Source organism: Bubalus kerabau, chromosome 6 (genome assembly GCF_029407905.1).
Source record: "Bubalus kerabau isolate K-KA32 ecotype Philippines breed swamp buffalo chromosome 6, PCC_UOA_SB_1v2, whole genome shotgun sequence".
Lineage (NCBI taxonomy): Eukaryota > Metazoa > Chordata > Mammalia > Artiodactyla > Bovidae > Bubalus > Bubalus kerabau.
Window position 1 is genome coordinate 57,737,267 of NC_073629.1, and position 20,802 is coordinate 57,758,068.

The window sequence follows — 20,802 nt, forward strand, 5'->3', positions numbered from 1 at the left end:
GTAGGTATTCCAAGAGGGCATCAGAGGGCAGACACACTGAAATCATACTCACAGAAAACTAGTCAATCTAATCACACTAGGACAACAGTCTTGTCTAACTCAATGAAACTAAGCCATGCCCTATGCGGGACCACCCAAGATGGGCAGGTCATGGTGGAGACGTCTGACAGAATGTGATCCACTGGAGAAGGGAATGGCAAACCACTTCAGTATTCTTGCCTTGAGAACCCCATGAACAGTATGAAAAGGCAACATGATAGGATACTGAAAGAGGAACTCCCCAGGTCAGTAGGTGCTCAATATGCTACTGGAGATCAGTGGAGAAATAACTCCAGAAAGAATGAAGGGATGGAGCCAAAGCAAAAACAATACCCAGTTGTGGATGTGACTGGTGATAAAAGCAAGGTCCGATGCTGTAAAGAGCAATATTGCATAGGAACCTGGAATGTTAGGTCCATGAATCAAGGCAAATCAGAAGTGGTCAAACGAGATGGCAAGAGTGAATGTCGACATTCTAGGAATCAGCGACAGAAATGGACTGGAATGGGTGAATTTAACTCAGATGACCATTATATCTAGTACTGTGGGCAGGAATCCCTTAGAGGAAACGGAGTGGCCATCATGGTCAACACAAGAGTCCAAAATGCAGTACTTGATGCAATCTCAAAAACGACAGAATGATTTCTGTTAGTGTCCAAGGCAAACCATTCAGTATCACAGCAATCTAAGTCTATGCCCCAATCAGTAACACTGAAGAAGCTGAAGTTGAACGGTTCTATGAAGACCTACGAGACCTTTTAGAACTAACACCCCAAAAAGATGTCCTTTTCATTATAGGGGACTGGAATGCAAAGGTATGAAGTCAAGAAACACCTGGAATAACAGGCAAATTTGGCCTTGGAATACAGAATGAAGCAGGGAAAAGGCTAATAGAATTTTGCCAAGAGAACGCACTGGTCATAGCAAACACCCTCTTCCAACAACACAAGAGATGACTCTACACATGGACATCACCAGATGGTCAACACTGAAATCAGATTGATTATATTCTTTGCAGCCAAAGATGGAGAAGCTCTATACAGTCAGCAAAAACAAGACCGGGAGCTGACTGTGGCTCAGATCATGAACTCCTTATTGCCAAATTCAGACTTAAATTGAAGAAAGTAGGGAAAACCACTAGAGCATTCAGGTATGACCTAAATCAATTCCCTTATGATTATACAGTGGAAGTGAGAAATAGATTTAAGGGCCTAGATCTGATAGATAGAGTGCCTGATGAACTATGGAATGAGGTTAGTGACACTGTACAGGAGACAGGGATCAAGACCATCCCCATGGAAAAGAAATGCAAAAAAGCAAAATGGCTGTCTGAGGAGGCCTTATAAATATCAGTTAAAAGAAGAGAAGCGAAAAGCAAAGGAGAAAAGGAAAGATATAAGCATCTGAATTCAGAGTTCCAAAGAATAGCAAGAAGAGATAAGAAAGCCTTCCTCAGCGATCAATGCAAAGAAATAGAGGAAAACAACAGAATGGGAAAGACTAGAGATTTCTTCAAGAAAATTAGAGATACCAAGGGAACATTTCATGCAAAGATGGGCTCGATAAAGGACAGAAATGGTGTGGACCTAACAGAAGCAGAAGATATTAAGAAGAGGTGGCAAGAATACACAGAACTGTACAAAAAAGATCTTCACGATCCACATAATCACAATGGTGTGATCACTCACCTAGAGCCAGACATCCTGGAACGTGAAGTCAAGTGGGCCTTAGAAAGCATCACTACGAACAAAGCTAGTGGAGGTGATGAAAGTCCAGTTGAGCTACTTCAAATCCTGGAAGATGATGCTGTCAAAGTGCTGCACTCAGTATACCAGCAAATTTGGAAAACTCAGCAGTGGCCACAGGACTGGAAAAGGTCAGTTTCCATTCCAATCCCAAAGAAAGGCAATGCCAAAGAATGCTCAAACTACCGCACAATTGCACTCATCTCACACGCTAGTAAAGTAATGCTCAAAATTCTCCAAGCCAGGCTTTAGCAGTACTTGAACCGTGAACTTCCAGATGTTCAAGCTGGTTTTAGAAAAGGCAGAGGAACCAGAGATCAAATTGCCAACATCTGCTGGATCATGGAAAAAGCAAGCGAATTCCAGAAAAACATCTATTTCTGCTTTCTTGACTATGCCAAAGCCTTTGACTGTGTGGATCACAATAAACTGTGGAAAATTCTGAAAGACATGGGAATACCAGACCACCGGACCTGTCTCTTGAGAAACCTACATGCAGGTCAGGAAGCAACAGTTAGAACTGGACATGGAACAACAGACTGGTTCCAAATAGGAAAAGCAGCGCGTCAAGGCTGTATATTGTCACCTTGTTTATTTAACTTATATGCAGAGTTCCATCATTAGAAACGCTGGGCTGGAAGAAGCACAAGCTGGAATGAAGATTGCTGGGAGAAATATCAATAACCTCAGATATGCAGATGACAGCACCCTTATGGCAGAAAGTGAGGAGGAACTAAAAAGCCTCTTGATGAAAGTGAAAGAGGAGAGTGAAAAAGTTGGCTTAAAGCTCAACATTCAGAAAACGAAGATCATGGCATCTGGTCCCATCACTTCATGGGAAATAGATGGGGAAACAGTTGAAACAGTGTCAGACTTTATTTTTGGGGGGGCTCCAAAATCACTGCAGATGGTGACGGCAGCCATGAAAAGATGCTTACTCATTGGAAGAAAAGTTATGACCAACCTAGATAGCATATTCAAAAGCAGAGACATTACTTTGCCAACAAAGGTCCGTCTAGTCAAGGCTATGGTTTTTCCAGTGGTCATGTATGGATGCGAGAGTTGGACTGTGAAGAAGGCTGAGCACCGAAGAATTGATGCTTTTGAACTGTGGTGTTGGAGAAGACTCCTGAGAGTCCCTTGGACTGCAAGGAGATCCAACCAGTCCATTCTGAAGGAGATCAGCCCAGGGATTTCTTTGGAAGGAATGATGCTGAGGCTGAAACTCCAGTACTTTGGGCACCTCATGTGAAGAGTTGACTCATTGGAAAAGACTCTGATGCTGGGAGGGATTGGGGGCAGGAGGAGAAGGAGACAACAGAGGATGAGATGGCTGGATGGCATCACCGACTGGATGGACGTGAGTCTGAGTGAACTCCGGGAGATGGTGATGGACAGGGAGGCCTGGCGTGCTGCGATTCATGGGGTCGCAAAGAGTCGGACACGACTGAGCGACTGAAATAAACTGACAGGTTTAGTGCTGGGACAAAACAAGTCAGTTAAAAAAATAACATCTAAAAACAGTAAGTACTGGTAAAAAAATATCCTCACAAATCTTTAGTCAGAGTTGGTCGGTAATGAGAGTGAAGAGGAAAAAATAAAATCTTATAGATCACTGAAAATAGTTAGCTTATTCGCCATACGGAATTAGCACTGGTGATAATATCATTATAATATTTTCTACTACCTCTCCAGGATAAATTGCTTACTCCCCCAACCAAATAATTACAGTATTTTCCAAGGCTGTAGTAAGGATAAAAACAAGGTGCGAACTCTTTCCCTTTCACACCCTCTCCTTCACCCTCTTTGGTGCAATAGTTAACCCAGTCAACAAGGAATTAGCTGCAAAAGAGATATCATTCTTATCCCATTGCCAAAAGACATGGCAGAGAGGACTAAGACTTGACCACTAGAGGAGACTTATGGAAATAAGCTTGAATTATTCAGTAAGTTGAGTTAAAATTAAATTTACTTGGCCAAAACCAGAATACATGGTACTTTGATAACAGGGCTGAAGTAATAAGCTTCCAGTATGCAGCAGAAAAATGTCACAGGAGAATAAAAAAGACAATGTTCTTCCTAAAAGAAGTGTTAAGGAAAACCAATTACTTCAGTGTTACATTTGTACCATTTACTTTTCTACTTGGTTGAGAGGTTTTGACATATAGATTCAAAGCAAACAAAAAAATAAATGCACTTCAGAAATAAATGAGGCTTGTTCCACATAGGTTTGACTGTGAAAGTACAATCTGACAGCCTTTAGTAGAAATGGCAGGAAAGTCTACTCAATGGTAATGTTTCTGTACAAGGTGTAAGTAAGCAAGCTAGGTAGCAGATTAAAAGTGACTAGGAAGCTTGAGTCTGAAATGGAAATAATGTTTTAAAGCTAAAAACTACTGAATAAAAAATATAAAATGATCTTAGTAAGGACAAAGAATCAGTCTATGTTTTAACAAAATTTAATTATTTGTGAATAAAGCACCATATTATAAAGCCTAGGAAGTCATTCTTCTGTACAATTTACACTTTATATTTTAGAAAAGGTAAATGACAGGAAGGAAACAAATTGTGTTTCTTGAACAAGTTGCAGTGTATGTTTGGGGTAGCTGCAAACAGTCTAATGTCCCAAACCATCTCTACTTCTGACAAATGTTAATTGATTATAATTAATTGGAGAGGTTGAGGTAAGTGAAATTAGGTTCAGCACAAATAATTTACTTAGGAAGAAAATAATCCATATTAAAAGAGACAGAAAAAGGGTTTAGAGAAAGACAATGAGTCGAGAGTTTTTATTCTGTCCTCCAGAGGATCTCATTCTCCAACAACTTAATTTTGTAATTAGGATAGAGTTCTAGGGAAAAGATCTTCTACTGCTTAGAATTACTGTTACTGGACTAACTGATCTAAAGCATAGCTTGGGTGAGAGAAGCAAGGAGAGTTCTTTTAGGATATAAATTGGATATAGGGCAAGAAATGTGTTGGTTTGTTATATCAGGACTGGGTTAATTATTTTAAGCCAGAAATTCTGGTAAAGCTTCTAAGGCATTTGCTATGAAATCTTGGTCAGTATTATCTACTTTTTATAGGGGCTTAAACCTTAATATATTCCAGAAATATGAAGTTTTAAAATTATACATTTTTAAATTATAAAAATGACAGAAGTGAGAATAATAATATTTTTAGAAATTCATTTTTATGTTATTTTAAACTTTTTAAACATATACCAGCATAATAATGTAAATATTTGTTTCATGAGTTTCTGGATATTATATCAGCCATTTCCCAAATTTGTAGAGACTGCAAGATCAAATCTGCAAAAATTTTTTGATGTACCTGTATGCTAACCAAAGTGGAAGAGACCCTTTCTTGACCAAACTACTTTCTCTTCCACGTTATTCTGTCCTCTTTTCATGCTAGAGGTTCAGGAAGAAGAGATGAGAGGCCAGGGTGTAACCATAACTAAGCTGATGAATGGATTCCATGAAAGGGAGTGAGAGCATGGGCATTAGTCAAGAATTCCACATTGGATTTCCAAGTCATGCTCCATAACCTATGCCTGAAATAAGACTGCATAGTCAGCAATCCTATTAAGTCAGAAAATAAGTTTAAGTTTATAAAACTATTTAATAGTCAGGGGCCCAATTAACACCCGGGCTCTATCCCCAGGACTGTCCTCATCTCAACGTCAGATTCTAAACATGAGAAGTAAATGAAAAATGCTTCTGAAGACCTCAAATAGCACCTGAAATAAATCTGCACGAGTCATAATTTTATTCCTTAAACTAGCGTATTTGCTTTCCTAACCAAGAGATTAGAAATGGTAGCAGAAGTAGAGAGACGGGCAGTAATGGTAATATGGACAGTGTCTAAAAGTGACAGTCTGACAATGAGGGAGGAGACAACATACTTCAAAAACAAAGAATCCAATTGCTTCACAGTACATAAAGCATGTTCATAATAATAAGCCTCACTGTAAGCAAAGTTAAATATATTTTATCCTGTATTTAATTTTTTATGAATATTTTCAACTAGAATGACAGAAAAATTAGCTTTGGAGCTGGAGAAAACAAGCTTCAGTTACCTTGAAAATTCATGTGTGTGACATGATATATTCACTTCTCTGAAGATACATAGTGTTAACTATAATTCACAAAATTATCATATGAATAAACCAAGTATTTATGAACTGTCTTCTGGCAAGGCACTGTAAGGATTACACTTAATATAACAGACACCTGATATTTATCAGAGTGTGTACAAACAACATCTCTGAAGCACTGTTATACTACTCTGTGGAACTACTACTAGCCAAACAGATCTGAGCTTTCCATAATAATTTTCAGATTTTATAAGACATACTAACAAAGACTGTGATTGGCCCCATAGTTGTTGCCCAATATAGATTTACTGAAAGAATGACATTTAAACTCTTGTTTCATAATTCTGTAGCTTAATAATTTACTTACTTTTGTCACTTCCTCTGCCCAAATCTAGCCAGCATTAAAAATTGAGAAAAATATAGAGCATGAAAGAAAGTTGGAATTTAACATTTTCTACAGCTTAGTATAGAAAAATTAAATATTTTAATTCACGTGGCATACTTTTTCCAGAGTCACATTAACAGATTAAACAGTAATAGTTAAATCAATAAAGCTTAATATACTGTGAAAGTATGCCTTCTATGTTTAATAGTATTGATGTTTGAGTCTTATACTAATTCTAAATTAATAACAGGTTTCCAAAACTGGGAATATTTAACGCCTCTCAGTTCTAGTATTCTCATCAGTAAAATGAGACATTTAGAGTATATGATTTCTAATTTCTCATTTAGGTTCAAAATTCTGCAATTTTAGGAAGTTAAAATAAAGCAAGGATAAATGGACACAAAATGTTGATAGAGCCATGAGGGGAGGCAAAATAAACTTGAGATATGATGAACTTAAAGTTACCAGAGTTAAACATATCTTATAAGTAGATGACACAAGTAGTAAAACAAATGCCTAATAAATCAAACAAAGTCTTGATAACTGTTTAGCATGATTTAAAATGACTTATATACTAAAGTACCAATGAGTGAAACAGTCTCATACTTCTCATTTACCTACATATAAATAGGACAATGGAAATAAATGAATGCATTCTCTTGCTATCTAAGGAAAGCCCTAATTTAGCCAGGGCTTCAATAATTGGAGTAGTTTAAAAAACAAATGCATTTTACATATTCTGTATAATAATCTTTTCTATTACATGTTTCCCCCCCTCCTTTTAGTACAGTGCTAATGAAATAAAAGTAGTCAACTGATTTAACAAATAAAAACTGCCAATTATTTACTACTTAACAGTGGATTCCATCTACTTCTATGGCAGTAATACACCCAGGAGTATTATGACAAACACTGTACCTATAAATCTTTACTGGCTAATAACATTTATGAGTTTTGGGACAATGTTTAGATTTTACTAATTTCTATCTTGCTAAAAAATTAAATATGCTTACCACCTCAAAAATTTCCTCAAATCAAGCTCAATAAAATATACAGGATACTATAGAATAATACTCATTACTAATTCAAAGCTATCACATCACTATTCAGCAACTCTCCTAAGTGAATTAACACATGGCTCAGCGGTTAAGAATCTTCCTGCAGTGCAGGAGCTGCAGGAGACATGTGTTTGATCCCTGGGTCAGAAAGATCCCCTGGAGGAGGAAATGGCAACCCACCACTCCAGTGCTCTTGCCTGGAGAATCCCATGGACAGCAGGCTACAGTCCATGGTGTCACAGAGAGTTAGACACGACTGAAGTGACTGAGCTTGCTTGCACAGTCCTCAACACTACAGAAATACCTAAACTACTAGGGTTTGTTTTGGCCTGGAATTACAAAGAAGAAATTAATTCTGTGTTGAGTTTGGGTGAAAATTAAAGTAAACACTGAAGGTACTGTGAAGCAAAGTAAATTTGTATACCTTATACTTTTCTCTAACTCAAGTAAATTTTGTTAATTTTCTTTGTCAATTAATATCTTTGAATATCTATGTCAACATAAAAAATTAACATCTTTTATTGTGTATAAAAGGCAATATATATTTATGTATAAATTCAGACTCTAGAATCTGAATTTGGTGTAGCTGAATTTGTCAACTAGAACACATAATTTCTGTTCTTCAAGTTCCAGTATTACTTCAGCTAGCATTCTCTGTATTTTTTGTTAGACTAATGAATGCACAGCTTCAACTACTTTAGACTTTTACATGTAGATAATAGCAAGAGAAGGCACTTTAGTCAAGATGTAGAAAACACAGTAGGCCAACAAACCTTCAGCCATTTTACATGCAGGAGGTTGAGCATGTAAGAGAAATTTACCATAATGTTATCTCCTTCAAGGCGTGCTGAGTTTAGTTGCTTAAGTGCATAGGTAAGAGACAAAGAACACATTATACCAGTGAACAAAGTGAAACAAGTTACTTCTGCACAACACACAAACAAGTATTAAGAGCTGATAATAAGATGGTCTTCTACTTAAAAAAAAAATCCAACTAAGTAAATTTTGTTTTCTTTGTCAATTAATATATTTTAGTATCTATGTCAATTAACATAAAATTAACAGCTTTAATTGTGTAATAAAAGGCACTATATATTTATGTATAAATTCAGACTCTAAAATCTGAATTTGGTATAGTTGGATTTGGCAATTAGAACACATACTTTCATATTATGATACTTATTCAATTTTTTTCAAAAGATTCAAGTTTTCAAAGATAAAAAAACATGGCTGATGCTTGATTTTAAATTGGAATTATTTGGGGAAGATGCATTACTTTAAAAACTGCCACAATCACCTAAAGTTTTATCAAATTTTCACCTATTTTAGTCCTTCTGTCTGCCCACAATTTCCCTATTCAAAGATCATTCCTATTTTATTAGTGTATGATGCCTTCAACCACGTTCTCTTTCAATCAGCCTCAGCCAGGTCTTGGCATATCCTGAAGAAATATGAAAGGCAAGTCAATCCTTGTATTTTTAAAACTTTAAATTCTAATATGTGTACATTAAAGTTAAGATTATATGATGGTTCTATAAATTCACTTGGTTTTTAGATTAAAGGCACAGACTTCTGTATACAGACTAAGATTAGGTTAATAATGACAGTGCCTTATAACTTAGATGCAGAAGTTATTTGTTTTTGCTCCTCTTTATACTATTTTCAAAGCTGTACTTGTTTTCACTGTAAAATATTCAGGGAGGTTTTTTCTTTTCTGCTCATTGGTGTATTTTTGAGAAATGTCTTTGATATTGCTTTACCATTCTTCAACATGTTAACTAATAAAATAGGTTAGTAAGGTCACAATATTGAATACAGGCATAAATATTTTACTGATAAGGCTAAATCACCAAAAAATTCAATCTACTATGCTAGATTGTAAACTGTGGGCAGCAGAGATTTTGCACCATTTATATACTAACTCCTTCTCAGCAAAGCAACTTGCACAAAATTAGCATTAAGTAAATCTAAAATTTAAAAAAAGGTCACAAGAAACTGGGAAACAAATTTTTTAAAAAGTGCTGATATGCACAGGTCTCAAACCTTACTTACAGAGAAACTAGTTACAAAACAATCTGAGGAAATTTATACAAGGAAGTAAAATCAAAGAAAGTCTGAGGTTAGAGTAACCTCCCCAGCCACCAACTAGGAAGCATGACATGTGTCAAAGAAGGAAAAGAAAAAAAAAAAGGCAAAACAAACTCCTAGTGGTTTCATTTTTTTCTCTATTCTTCAAGTCTTGTCAAAGATAGTTCTCCAGCAGTAGCTAATTAAGAATCTTTAAAGGGCAACTGTCTAGAAGAAAATAATTTATTCTGCTCATACAAACTGCTGGGGTAAATCTCGTAAGACATCATTCTCCAACACCAAGTCACTAGTTTTAAATTTCACTCTAAACCAAGTCTTTTCCAAAACAAGAGAGCCACAACAGACTTCCACCAGCACCTTGGTAATATGCTCCTAAGGCAGGGACTCTTGATGACAGTAGTGGTAGTGAGTTGGGAACAGAAGGCGGTGGGAATGTCACGTCTCTTAACAAAACATATCCCTCTGCTTGTTAAGAATGAACTTGTTAGCTTCATCTAATAAATTCAAACTTGTTTATATTGTGCTCTAATTCAAGTCTGATTAATATCTCTGAACTTTGGAAGAGACATAAATTATATTAAATTAGAGGCTTTATAAATAAAATCTTTAAAGAAAGTTTTACATATATATCTACTTATATATCTTCACATATATATATATAAAATCACTGAACTACTTTATTTAACATATATCCATTCAGTCCTAAAAGACCACTCTGAGGTTGGTTTTATAAAAATCATACCAGAACTTATTTATCTAAATGGGATTCCTCTCCTTCAAAACAGCCACCTGGGCATCCATGTTGCCACTGTGTGAATGTTTTTGAAACTATTCTTGGTGACAATTCCTTTAGTCAGTTTGAATCACACGTGGAAAGGCAGTCATATCTAATTTTTAAGGTACACATAAGCATTCTCAAACTTGACTCATTCTCATCTTAATTACTATCTATTTTTCTCTTTCAAATATAATAAATCTATCTCCTTATTACCATTGAGGTTATCTGCAAAATATGACACAGCTTTTTAGGAGCTCTTATAATTTCAATTTTTTTTAGCAACAAGTGGATTGCTAAAGTAAGAATACTGACATCTCTTGATATGATTATTGTCACTGATTTAATGTATTAAGTCCTGAAAAGTTTAAAAAATACAAAAATAATATCCTAAAGTCCTATTCTAGTCTTAATGATAGACTGTAGCTTGCATAATATATAAGTGAAATCTTTTACAAGACTTAAAAGTTATTAACCTAAAATGTTTTTTTATTTAAAAACAAAACAAAACAGTACTTACTGATGCTCTAGTTTCCGCAGCTTTTGCTTTTTTTAGTCTTGTTTTTGCAGCATCCAAATCCAGTCTCTTATTTTGTAATAGTTTCCTCTCTTTCTATAAATACAGGAAAGAAAATAAAGCCTAATGATGTTAAAAATCCACTAAGAGCACACACATTTAAAGTACTATTCTCCCCTTTAACAATCATCTGATGAACAAAGATCTATGATTACAAAATTGGCCATTAAGTGACCTTTCAGGTGTCAGACTCCATTTTCTCACTATCTGCAATTTAAAAACGATAGAGACATTCTAGATCTGGGAAAGATGGCAGGTGATGGTAGAAACAAAGGATATTAGTTTTAATATTCTGTGATTTTGCTCTTCGTTGAGGAATGCTTGGCAATATCTTCTTGGTTGTCATAATTTGGGGATGGATGTTACTGGCATCCACTGGGTAGAAGCCAGAGACGCAGCTACATATCTTACAACGTGGTACAGTTCTTACAACAAAGAATTACTCGAACTAAAATGTTAGTAGTGCTCAGCTTGAGAAACTGTTTCAGCCTGTTACAGATAATCTAGCAAGTACCTAAGGTGAAGAAGGTAGAGGCCCTAGCGCAAGGCTCCTTGCAACCCTGTGCTGCAGCACCACAAGCAACTCTGCTACTCCGAAAACAGAATTTCACATTTATTTAGAATGAATCATGAATAAATGTTAGTATGGTATCTTAGAATTCCTCAGGGGAATGTTAAGCTTCTTCATAATATACTAGTTTATAAGAATTTACTGTTTGCTTTGTTAATTCTTAGATTCCACACATCAAATTTCATCCTGTTGACGATATCTTTTCAATCATATTTCATCTTTGTGATTTTTCCTTTGTCTCAGGCCAAACACTTTTTATACACAGATTCACTGTAAACATACTGAGTTTCTATAATAAGAAATATGAAAATTAAGTTTGAAGTAGTATTTACAATAAAAATCTTAGGAAAAAATATTCACCTAGGACACTACTCTCCATCATTTAAAACACAACTTAAACTAAAAAAATAATAGACTAATAGATTAGGTTTGGGAAGTGATTTCTTTTTTCTTATATTTAAGAAATAAAACACACCTGTGTTAAAAGAAGATAATAGACTTCTAGGGATACAAAAAGACAGGAAGTCTAATAGCCAGAAATATAGCTTCTAGTCATTATGATTCTGGCTCCCAGTTTAAATGTATGGCTATACTATGACAATAATTTGTGCCACATTTTAATAATCATTCCAGGAATTTCTATATAGATTTCAGTGCTGATAATGAACAAAATTGGATGTAAAGACATCTCAATAACACTACAGGGACATAGAAGTGGAGTCTGTATCATTAATAATCCTCTATTTTGGTTAGTTTTGTATTCTGTTGGATTATACATCTTGCTGGATTATTTCGTTCTTCTGATTATTTAATTCTTCTAATCTGCTAAATCTACAAAGTCATTAAGAGTGCAACTGCTCATTAAAAACTACAAGTTTTTACCTGTAAGTATATACCTAAATTGTTTTACTAAAAAAATGAACATTTTCCAACTCACAGCAATTGTTTTGTAATCGCCTTCTATAAAGTTTCTTAACGGAGTGAGAAAATTTAAGGCTGAAGTTTGAATCAGCTCTCTGTCTGCTGTTCCAATTCGTTTTTGTGTTTCTCCACATTTAATAAGGGCGTTACCTGCAATGGAAAAGAAGTTTTTTTTTTTTAAAAACACTGTCTGGTAATGTCAGAAAATCATGTTAAGATAAATCAGCTATTTGATCTGCCTTAAAGTTAGTTGTTACTTGTTTATTTAAGTAAAAATCAAATAAAATTAACTGTAGGTAAGATAGTTTTGGGCTTCCCAGGTGATGCAGTGGTAAAGCATCCACCTGCCAGTACAGGAGATGTAAGAGATGCATGTTCAAACTCTGGGTCAGGCAGATCCACTGGAGTAGGAAATGGCAACCTGCTCCACGATTCTTGCCTGGAAAATTCCATGGACAGAAGGAGTCTGGTGGGCTACAGTTCATGGGGTCACAAAGAGTCAGACATGACTGAGCGACTGAACACACACACACATAAAAGGTAGTTTTATTTTGAAAGTAAATTTAAGATTATAAATATGTAAGTGAAAATGACAAAGATAAATTCTTTATCATATCATAGTTAATTGTACTAACTCTACCATCAAGACAAAAGAGGACAGATACACTTAAAAATATTTATGGTCATAGCTCAAATAGTACAGATATGCTTATAAAAGTATAATTCTTAAAATATGTTAATAAGTAGACCAGGTAAAAATTCTTCTGTTCCTATATTTATGTACTTATTTCAAGTGTCTACAAATAATAGTATACATTTGTATCTTAAGTTAAAAAAATCTGTTCAGCAGCACACAATGCCTAGTATTTAAATAGGACAAAGTCAGTGGAAAATAGCGAAAAAGAGAACCTCAAGCTTGGTTCTAACTGGAAGTAGGACTAATCTACCTCTAATAAGCTTTAGTTCTGTGGATCTTAATTCCTTTATGTTCGGATGACATTAGATCTAATTTGTAAGGAAGGTAATAATATAACATGCAGTTAAGAGCTCAATTTCTGGATACAGATCTACATTTGAATTACTAGCTCCGTGTGATCATAGATGAACTATGTAACCTCTCTAAGATTCAGTTTCCTTGTTCTTACACAGAGATAACAAAATTTACAAGTAGGATTTAAGTGAGGATTTACTAAAATAATATTTATACAGTGCTTAGCCCAATTCCTGTAGTATTCAATTGCTGCTGCTGCTGCTGCTAAGTCGCTTCAGTCGTGTCTGACTCTGTGCAACCCCATAGACGGCAGCCCATCAGGCTCCCCTGTCCCTGGGATTCTCCAGGCAAGAACACTGGAATGGGTTGCCATTTCCTTTTCCAATGCATGAAAGTGAAAAGTGAAAGTGAAGTCACTCAGTTGTGTCCGACTCTTCGAGACACCATGGACTGCAGCCTACCAGGCTCCTCCACCCATGGGATTTTCCAGGCAAGAGTACTGGAGTGGGGTGCCATTGCCTTCTCCGTTTCAATTGCTAGCTATTATTAACTACTAATAAATAGATTCACAAAGCCCAATTCCAATAATCAGGGTACATTCAATGGAATTATTAGAGGTATAAACAGGTTAAGCAGGTTAAAAAGGAAAAAAATTTAGAAGGCTTTTGAATATTTTTGCTCTACTAGACCTTCAGCTTGGTGATGGAAACAGCTGGGTCATTCATGTACCTTTATGACCCCTGCACCCAACTGAGTTTGGCATAAGGCGGCAATTAACAAATCTGATCAATATATACATTTTTCCTGAAATTTACAGTTAAAATTTAGAAGCAAAACTATAGAAATTTAAAGCATTTTCAGACTTCTGAAAGAACTGTATTTTGAAGAACACAGTGTAAAAAAGTTTCAAAGTTGTAGATCTAAAAGCTAGTTAATGGATTACCAGCATTCATTACTCAGGTCCTTCTGACATAAGGACTACTGAAACTAAGTAGTTTAGTCATTTAGTCTCAGAATTTATGTGCTATTATAAATCAGCTGGCTTTCCCAGGAGGTGCTAGCGGTAAAGAACCTGTCTACCAATGCAGGAGACATGAGACAGGTTCGATTCCTGAGTCAGGAAGATCCCCTGGAGGTGAGCTTGGCAGCCCACTGGGGTATTCTCATCTGGAGAATTCTATGGACAGAGGAGTCTGGTGGGCTATAGTCTACAGGGTCGCACAGAGTCAGGTATGACTGAAGTGACTCAGCACACATGCATGCATAAATCAGGACTATATATGTAGAAAATCACTTAATTTACCTATCATTTCACAATCCAAATAAAGACCAATTTCTCGCAGAAGTCTTAACAAGCATTCAGAGAGAACCACTGTTAACATTTTTGTGGTATTGACATTACTTGTGTAATAAAAGCACTAGTTCAAACACTTAGTTTGTGCCATGCACATTATAGAAATAAGTCCTCAGGAAAGCTTTAAAAAGAAAAATCAACTCGAGGAGACACAAACAGAAACTGCAATGTATCTCAAGAAGTATAACAAAGGAGTTGTAAGATTCAATGGGAATACCTATTTAGACCTAAAAAGATAATGTGAATTCTCAGAATATATGCTTAAACATATTAAGTCATACTGTATATATTTGGTGGTTATGTTTATCACTTCATCTAAAATTTTAACACAAAATATTTGAAGTTAAAACTGATTCTACTAATACTAGGTAAATGTTAATGATGTCTCTAAGTAAGTAAAGATCTAAAAGTAAAGATATCTCTTAGCAGACATTTGCCTTTCACTTACCATATGCTGTTCCAGGGCCAAACTCAGTCCCTGCATCAATCATATATTGTCCCAAAAGTTCTGGGTTGTTTATACGACTTGGAGCTTTTCTATCCAGTTTCTCGTAAACAAATTCTTCTATCCTGGCATCTAGAAAAAAAGTTTAAATTACCAAATGATTTCAAAAAGCTATTTGAAAGACTGTTGTTCCCCTGCTAGCCATTTATCACTTTGTAAAATAAATAAGAAATTAGTATGCTTTCAAGTACGTATCTTAATATATACTTTTTCATTTGCATGTTAGAATATTATACAACTCTAAGAAACTTACATTTTAAAAATATGATAAAACATTTTGGCACAAAAACATTTTAAAATGAAGTGCGTTTCCCTGGTAGTTCAGACAGTAAAGAATCTGCTTACAATGCAGTAAACCTGGGTTCAATTCCTAGGTCAGGAAGATCCCCTGAAGGAAATGGCAACCCACTCCAGTATTCTTGCCTGGACAATCCCATGGATAGAGAAGCCTGGCGGGCTATAATCCACAGGGTTGCAGAGAGTCAAACATGACTGAGTGACTAACACTTTCATTTTTCAAGACTATTATAAATATGGGATTTTAAGTTTCAGAAAGGGTTGGTGCTCACTTCATATCTAGTGAAGCTGCCTTAGACCCATTCATATAGTATGTAACTTTTACTTTTTGAATATGTGTTTACAATTTTAAAATCAGGGATTTCCAACTATAAAAATATAGATATAAGGTACCTAGAGAAATTGACGAGTTGTATACTTCTGCCACTGTTACTGTGCTTTAGTTTGCTTATATGCTCAATTTCCCTCTTAGAGGTTAAATATTGGGAGTTTAAGGAGTGGAATAGTCCAGACTTGGAATAGTCTACAGAGATCAGCAATATGATTTTTTGACTTAATTTTATTTAATTATGTTTAAAGTATATAAATATCTGAGCATGTATTCATTCAAAAGATTTTATCATTAAAAATAAGTTTAAAACACAAAAGATTAAGAGCAGTAATAGGAGTTATCATAAATGAAAAGGAAAAAAATTATTAAAATTGAGTAAACTCTTGGTTATCATATTGAAGAAATTCATATTTACATTGCTACCAACAGTGAGATATTTCAGAGACAAATAAGAAAAAAGTAAAAGTTTCCAGAAAAAAATGCTTAAATATAAATTAAAATTATGATCCCAAAAGAAGATAAACAGGTTCCTTCTAAGCACCTCACATAATTCAGTGCACACAGTGCACTGAAAATTTCAAAAATAAGTTGAACCAGTAACAGAAACACTTCAGAAGTTGGCAAAAGTGTTCATTTTAATACACAAAATACGCTGTTGGAACAATGCTTGGATTTGTGGTAGACTCTGGTGCAGCATCAGAAGAGTTTTTAAGTAAGAATTTAAAAACCTTTAAATTAGTTAAAACCAAAATAAGTCAGTTGAAAACAAAACCCCTTAGAAAATGTTAACTAAATCTCAGAATTTCATTTTCTGACTGTGAGTGATTCGTATCTTTGCCACCTGTTTACCCACTTGGTCAAAAGTTTAAAGCCGAATCCCATGTTGATTTCATTCAGTTAAAAAAAAAAAACTGGTGTATTTTAAATAAATATTTCATTTAGGGTATCAAAAAGTCCTAATAAAATCTTAACAAGAAATGCAGGCAATTCCACTATAATGCAATGTACACTTCTGAAAAAATCCTAGGTTCTGGAAAATCATACACTAAAAATAACAGGGCTTACAGGAAAAAGATTCGGTCTAACCACTTAAAATCTGTGTAACTTTGTAATGAGAGCACAAAATAAAACACAAAAACAACTGTTAGTAAACACTGAAATAAAATTATGTGAGCTACAGTAATTCTTTCTACTGACATCCTTTCCAACACTGTTGGTGACATTATTTGCCAACCACAAAAACATGCTGTAGGAGAGACTATATATTGGAGGAACTATGGCTAGAGCAAAAAACAAGAAGAAAAATGTATACTGCTTTCTTTTGTTTTTTTTTTTTAGGTGCCATGGAGCCTGGTGGGCTGCCGTCTATGGGGTCACACAGAGTTGGACACGACTGACGCAACTTAGCAGCAGCAGCCTTAAATGAGGAAGATATAACACACAGTGTCTAAAGACAAAAGGCCTCAAAGAGTAAAAGGACTATTTTAAAGTCACCACAATTTAATTAAAATGGCACAGTATTAATATTTAGTATAGTGCTTGGGCTTCCCCAGTGGCTCCGCTTTATAGAATCCACCTGCAATGCAGGAGATGTGAGTTCATTCCCTCGGTCTGGAAGATGCCCCGGAGAGGGAGATGGCAATCCACTCCAGTATACTTGCAGGGAAATTCCATGGATAGAGGAGCCTAGTGGGCAGTCCATGGAGTCGCAAAGAGTCTGAGCAATATAGTGCTTGAGGTTTATATAACAGCAAAAAGTTTAAAGCTTGGAGGTAGTATCTGAAAGAAAGTTTATGGCATTTCACGACATGGTCACAATAACACTGGGGAAAGGGAAAAGGAAAGCAGGAACTGTTGCTGTTGATTTTGTCCTTTAGTTTTGATCTGTAAAGCTCCCTGTCAATACACCTGGTTCTAGTTCAAGTTCTACTTTTAATTAGTTATGCTACATTGAACAAAATGCTAACTTGTGAGTTTCAATTAAAACAATCATTGTGCATCTTATTTGCCAGGTTATTGAGTTAGGTGCTCTGAAAAGTCTTATGGAGATGTCTGAAAATCAAATGGAGTAATCTGTGTAAAAACATAAAACTTAAACATTAATAGTTGGTAACTGCTTAAGTTTCGATGTAATTTTCCCTTAATTATATAGGGGCAGTTCTCCCCTGGATGAGGAAGGAAGATTATCTCACAGGCTTTCATAACTCTTAAAATTCCAAAGCTGCTGCCTGAAATTTCAATAGGATTCTCCAAAGGCCTTAAAAACGTTCTCTCTCAATTTCTTAGAGGATACCCAATGAAGTGTTTATCACCTTCTTTACCAAAAACATACATACAAAATAACATAGACCTCAAAGCCATAACTGGAAAATGTTTTCCAATAGCCATTAAAACTTCTTAAAAAACACATTAAAAAACCTATTAACAGTATCTTTTAATAAGATTAGTCAATAATGTAGACAAAAGGTAAAAAGTTTCTTACTTGGATTTGGCTGCAATAACACTTCAGTTTGTTTCATTATTTTTTCTGTCCATATTTTGGTACATTCAGCTTTGCTAAGGAGGTTCTCTAAGTGAGCATCCAATTCTGTCTTCTCTGCCTGGCCAAGCTTTTCTTCTGTGAACTGTTATTGATTGTATAATAAAAAAAATTAAATATACCCCAAATACACTTTAGGAATCTATATCAGTAATTAAAAAGAAAACTCAAATCCAAACAATCCTGGACATACAAATAATTGTTCTTAAACTGTTGCATATGAAGGCTGTTTTTTGCCCCTCTGGTAATATATCCATACCTCTTAGGATATGATAACCCTAAGGCACTTAGGATAATCATATCTCATAGTTAATACATATCCTCAGTTCTGCTAAAATGTATGGTGTGAATGACAGAAAATTTGCCATACTATTTTGTATATAAATAAAGTACATAAATATTTTTTACATATAAAGGTAGGATAACCAATTGTAATGAGTAAACAGTTTTGAGCCAGCTGGATCTGAATTCAAATCCTGCTGCTGCTGCTGCTGCTAAGTCACTTCAGTCGTGTCCGACTCTGTGCAACCCCATAGACAGCAGACCACCAGGCTCCACCATCCCTGGGATTCTCCAGGCAAGAACACTGGAGTGGGTTACCATTTCCTTCTCCAATGCGTGAAAGTGAAAAATGAAAGTGAAGTTGCTCAGTCGTGTCCGACTCTTCGCAACCCCATGGACTGCAGCCTACCAGGCTCCTCCATCCATGGGATTTTTCAGGCAAGAGTGCTGAAGTGGGGTGCCATCAAATCCTGACTGTACTGCTAACTATGTGACCTAAGCAAGCTTTTGAATATTTTTTTCCTCAGGTATCTTTCATTATAAAAGAGGCACAATACATATCTTAAAGTGCTTTAAGAATTTAAGTAAGGGTATGTACGTACATCACTTTGTTCAGTGCCTGGTAATTATTATTTTGAATTTAAAAAGGGCTATTATGACACCACCCTTATGGCAGAAAGTGAAGAGGAACTAAAAAGCCTCTTGATGAAAGTGAAAGTGGAGAGTGAAAGAAACTTGGCTTAAAGCTCAACATTCAGAAAACAAAGATCATGGCATCAGGTCCCATCACTTCATGGGAAATAGATGGGAAAACAGTGGAAACAGTGTCAGACTTTATTTTTCTGGGCTCCAAAATCACTGCAGATGGTGACTGCAGACATGAAATTAAAAGACGCTTCCTCCTTGGAAGGAAAGTTATGACCAACCTAGACAGCATATTCAAAAGCAGAGACATTACTTTGCCAACAAAGGTCCATCTAGTCAAGGCTATGGTTTTTCCTGTGGTCATGTATGGATGTGAGAGTTGGACTGTGAAGAAGGCTTGAGCGCCGAAGAATTGATGCTTTTCAACTGTGGTGTTGGAGAAGACTCTTGAGAGTCCCTTGGACTGCAAGGAGATCCAACCAGTCCATTCTGAAGGAGATCAGCCCTGGGATTTCTTTGGAAGGAATGATGCTGAAGCTGAAACTCCAGTACTTTGGCCACCGCATGCGAAGAGTTGACTCATTGGAAAAGACTCTGATGCTGGGAGGGATTGGGGGCAGGAGGAGAAGGGGACGACAGAGGATGAGATGGCTGGATGGCATCACTGACTCGATGGACGTGAGTCTGAGTGAACTCCGGGAGTTGGTGATGGACAGGGAGGCCTGGCATGCTGCGATTCATGGGGTTGCAAAGAGTTGGACACGACTGAGCGACTGATCTGATCTGATTATGTTTAATATGGCTTCGTATCATTGGTATTTTAACCACATCTAGTTAGACAGGTTTCTATGGGATGTTCTGAGAAACTATCATTTAACTTGTTTCCTTAAGATATATTCCAGCAATTGATTTATGGACTAACATTTGGAACATCCTGCATTGCAGGTGGATTCTTTACCAACTGAGCTATCAGGGAAGCCCAATTCATACTATAGAGGCATCTTTTTAAAGATCATAAAATGTAGTTAAATAGACTCAACGTATCAATTTTTATTATCTTGAGTATATTTGTTTCCGAGGAAAGGCAGCAATGCCCATACAATAACAAAGAGGTAAAAAGTATTTCTGTGTAGATTTTATGGAGACTTCCGGACACTTTTAATTAAATACTAGAAGCAATGACTCAGGCTGTTTATCATGAATAGTTTTTCTCTAGAATATGTGGTTTTCCATCAAAACACAAGTATATCACTATCACTAACACTATACTCATTAGTCATGACTCTTCTCTGGTGGCTCAGACAGTAAAGAATGTGCCTGCAATGTGGGAGGTCTGGGTTGGATCCCTGGGTTAAGAAGATCCCCTGAAGGAGGGCATGGCAACCCACTCCAATATTCTTGCCTGGAGAATCCCCATGGACAGAGAAGCCTGGTGGGCTGCAGTCTATGGCGTTGCAGAGCTGGACATTGACTGAGCGACTAAGCACACAGCACACATTTCTGTATAACAAAATATAATGTTCACTTTTTCCCCCTCTCATTTCTTAAAATATCTTCTGTAGTTCCATTTTTCTGAATTTTATTATCTGTTTCTTTCAGC

General features: G+C 35.9%; 1 protein-coding gene across 1 annotated transcript in view; it reads right to left on the reverse strand.

Moving 5' to 3' along the window:
• Nucleotides 1-20,802, reverse strand: part of SH3GLB1 (SH3 domain containing GRB2 like, endophilin B1) — a 43,670-nt gene that overhangs the window by 13,291 nt on the left and 9,577 nt on the right. Inside the window, exons 2-5 of the mRNA XM_055585287.1 lie at nt 18,219-18,360; nt 15,052-15,180; nt 12,275-12,408; nt 10,710-10,802 (exon numbers count right to left, since the gene is read on the reverse strand). Of these exons, the coding sequence (XP_055441262.1) occupies nt 10,710-10,802; nt 12,275-12,408; nt 15,052-15,180; nt 18,219-18,360 (498 nt within the window). The remainder of the gene's footprint in view (nt 1-10,709; nt 10,803-12,274; nt 12,409-15,051; nt 15,181-18,218; nt 18,361-20,802) is intronic.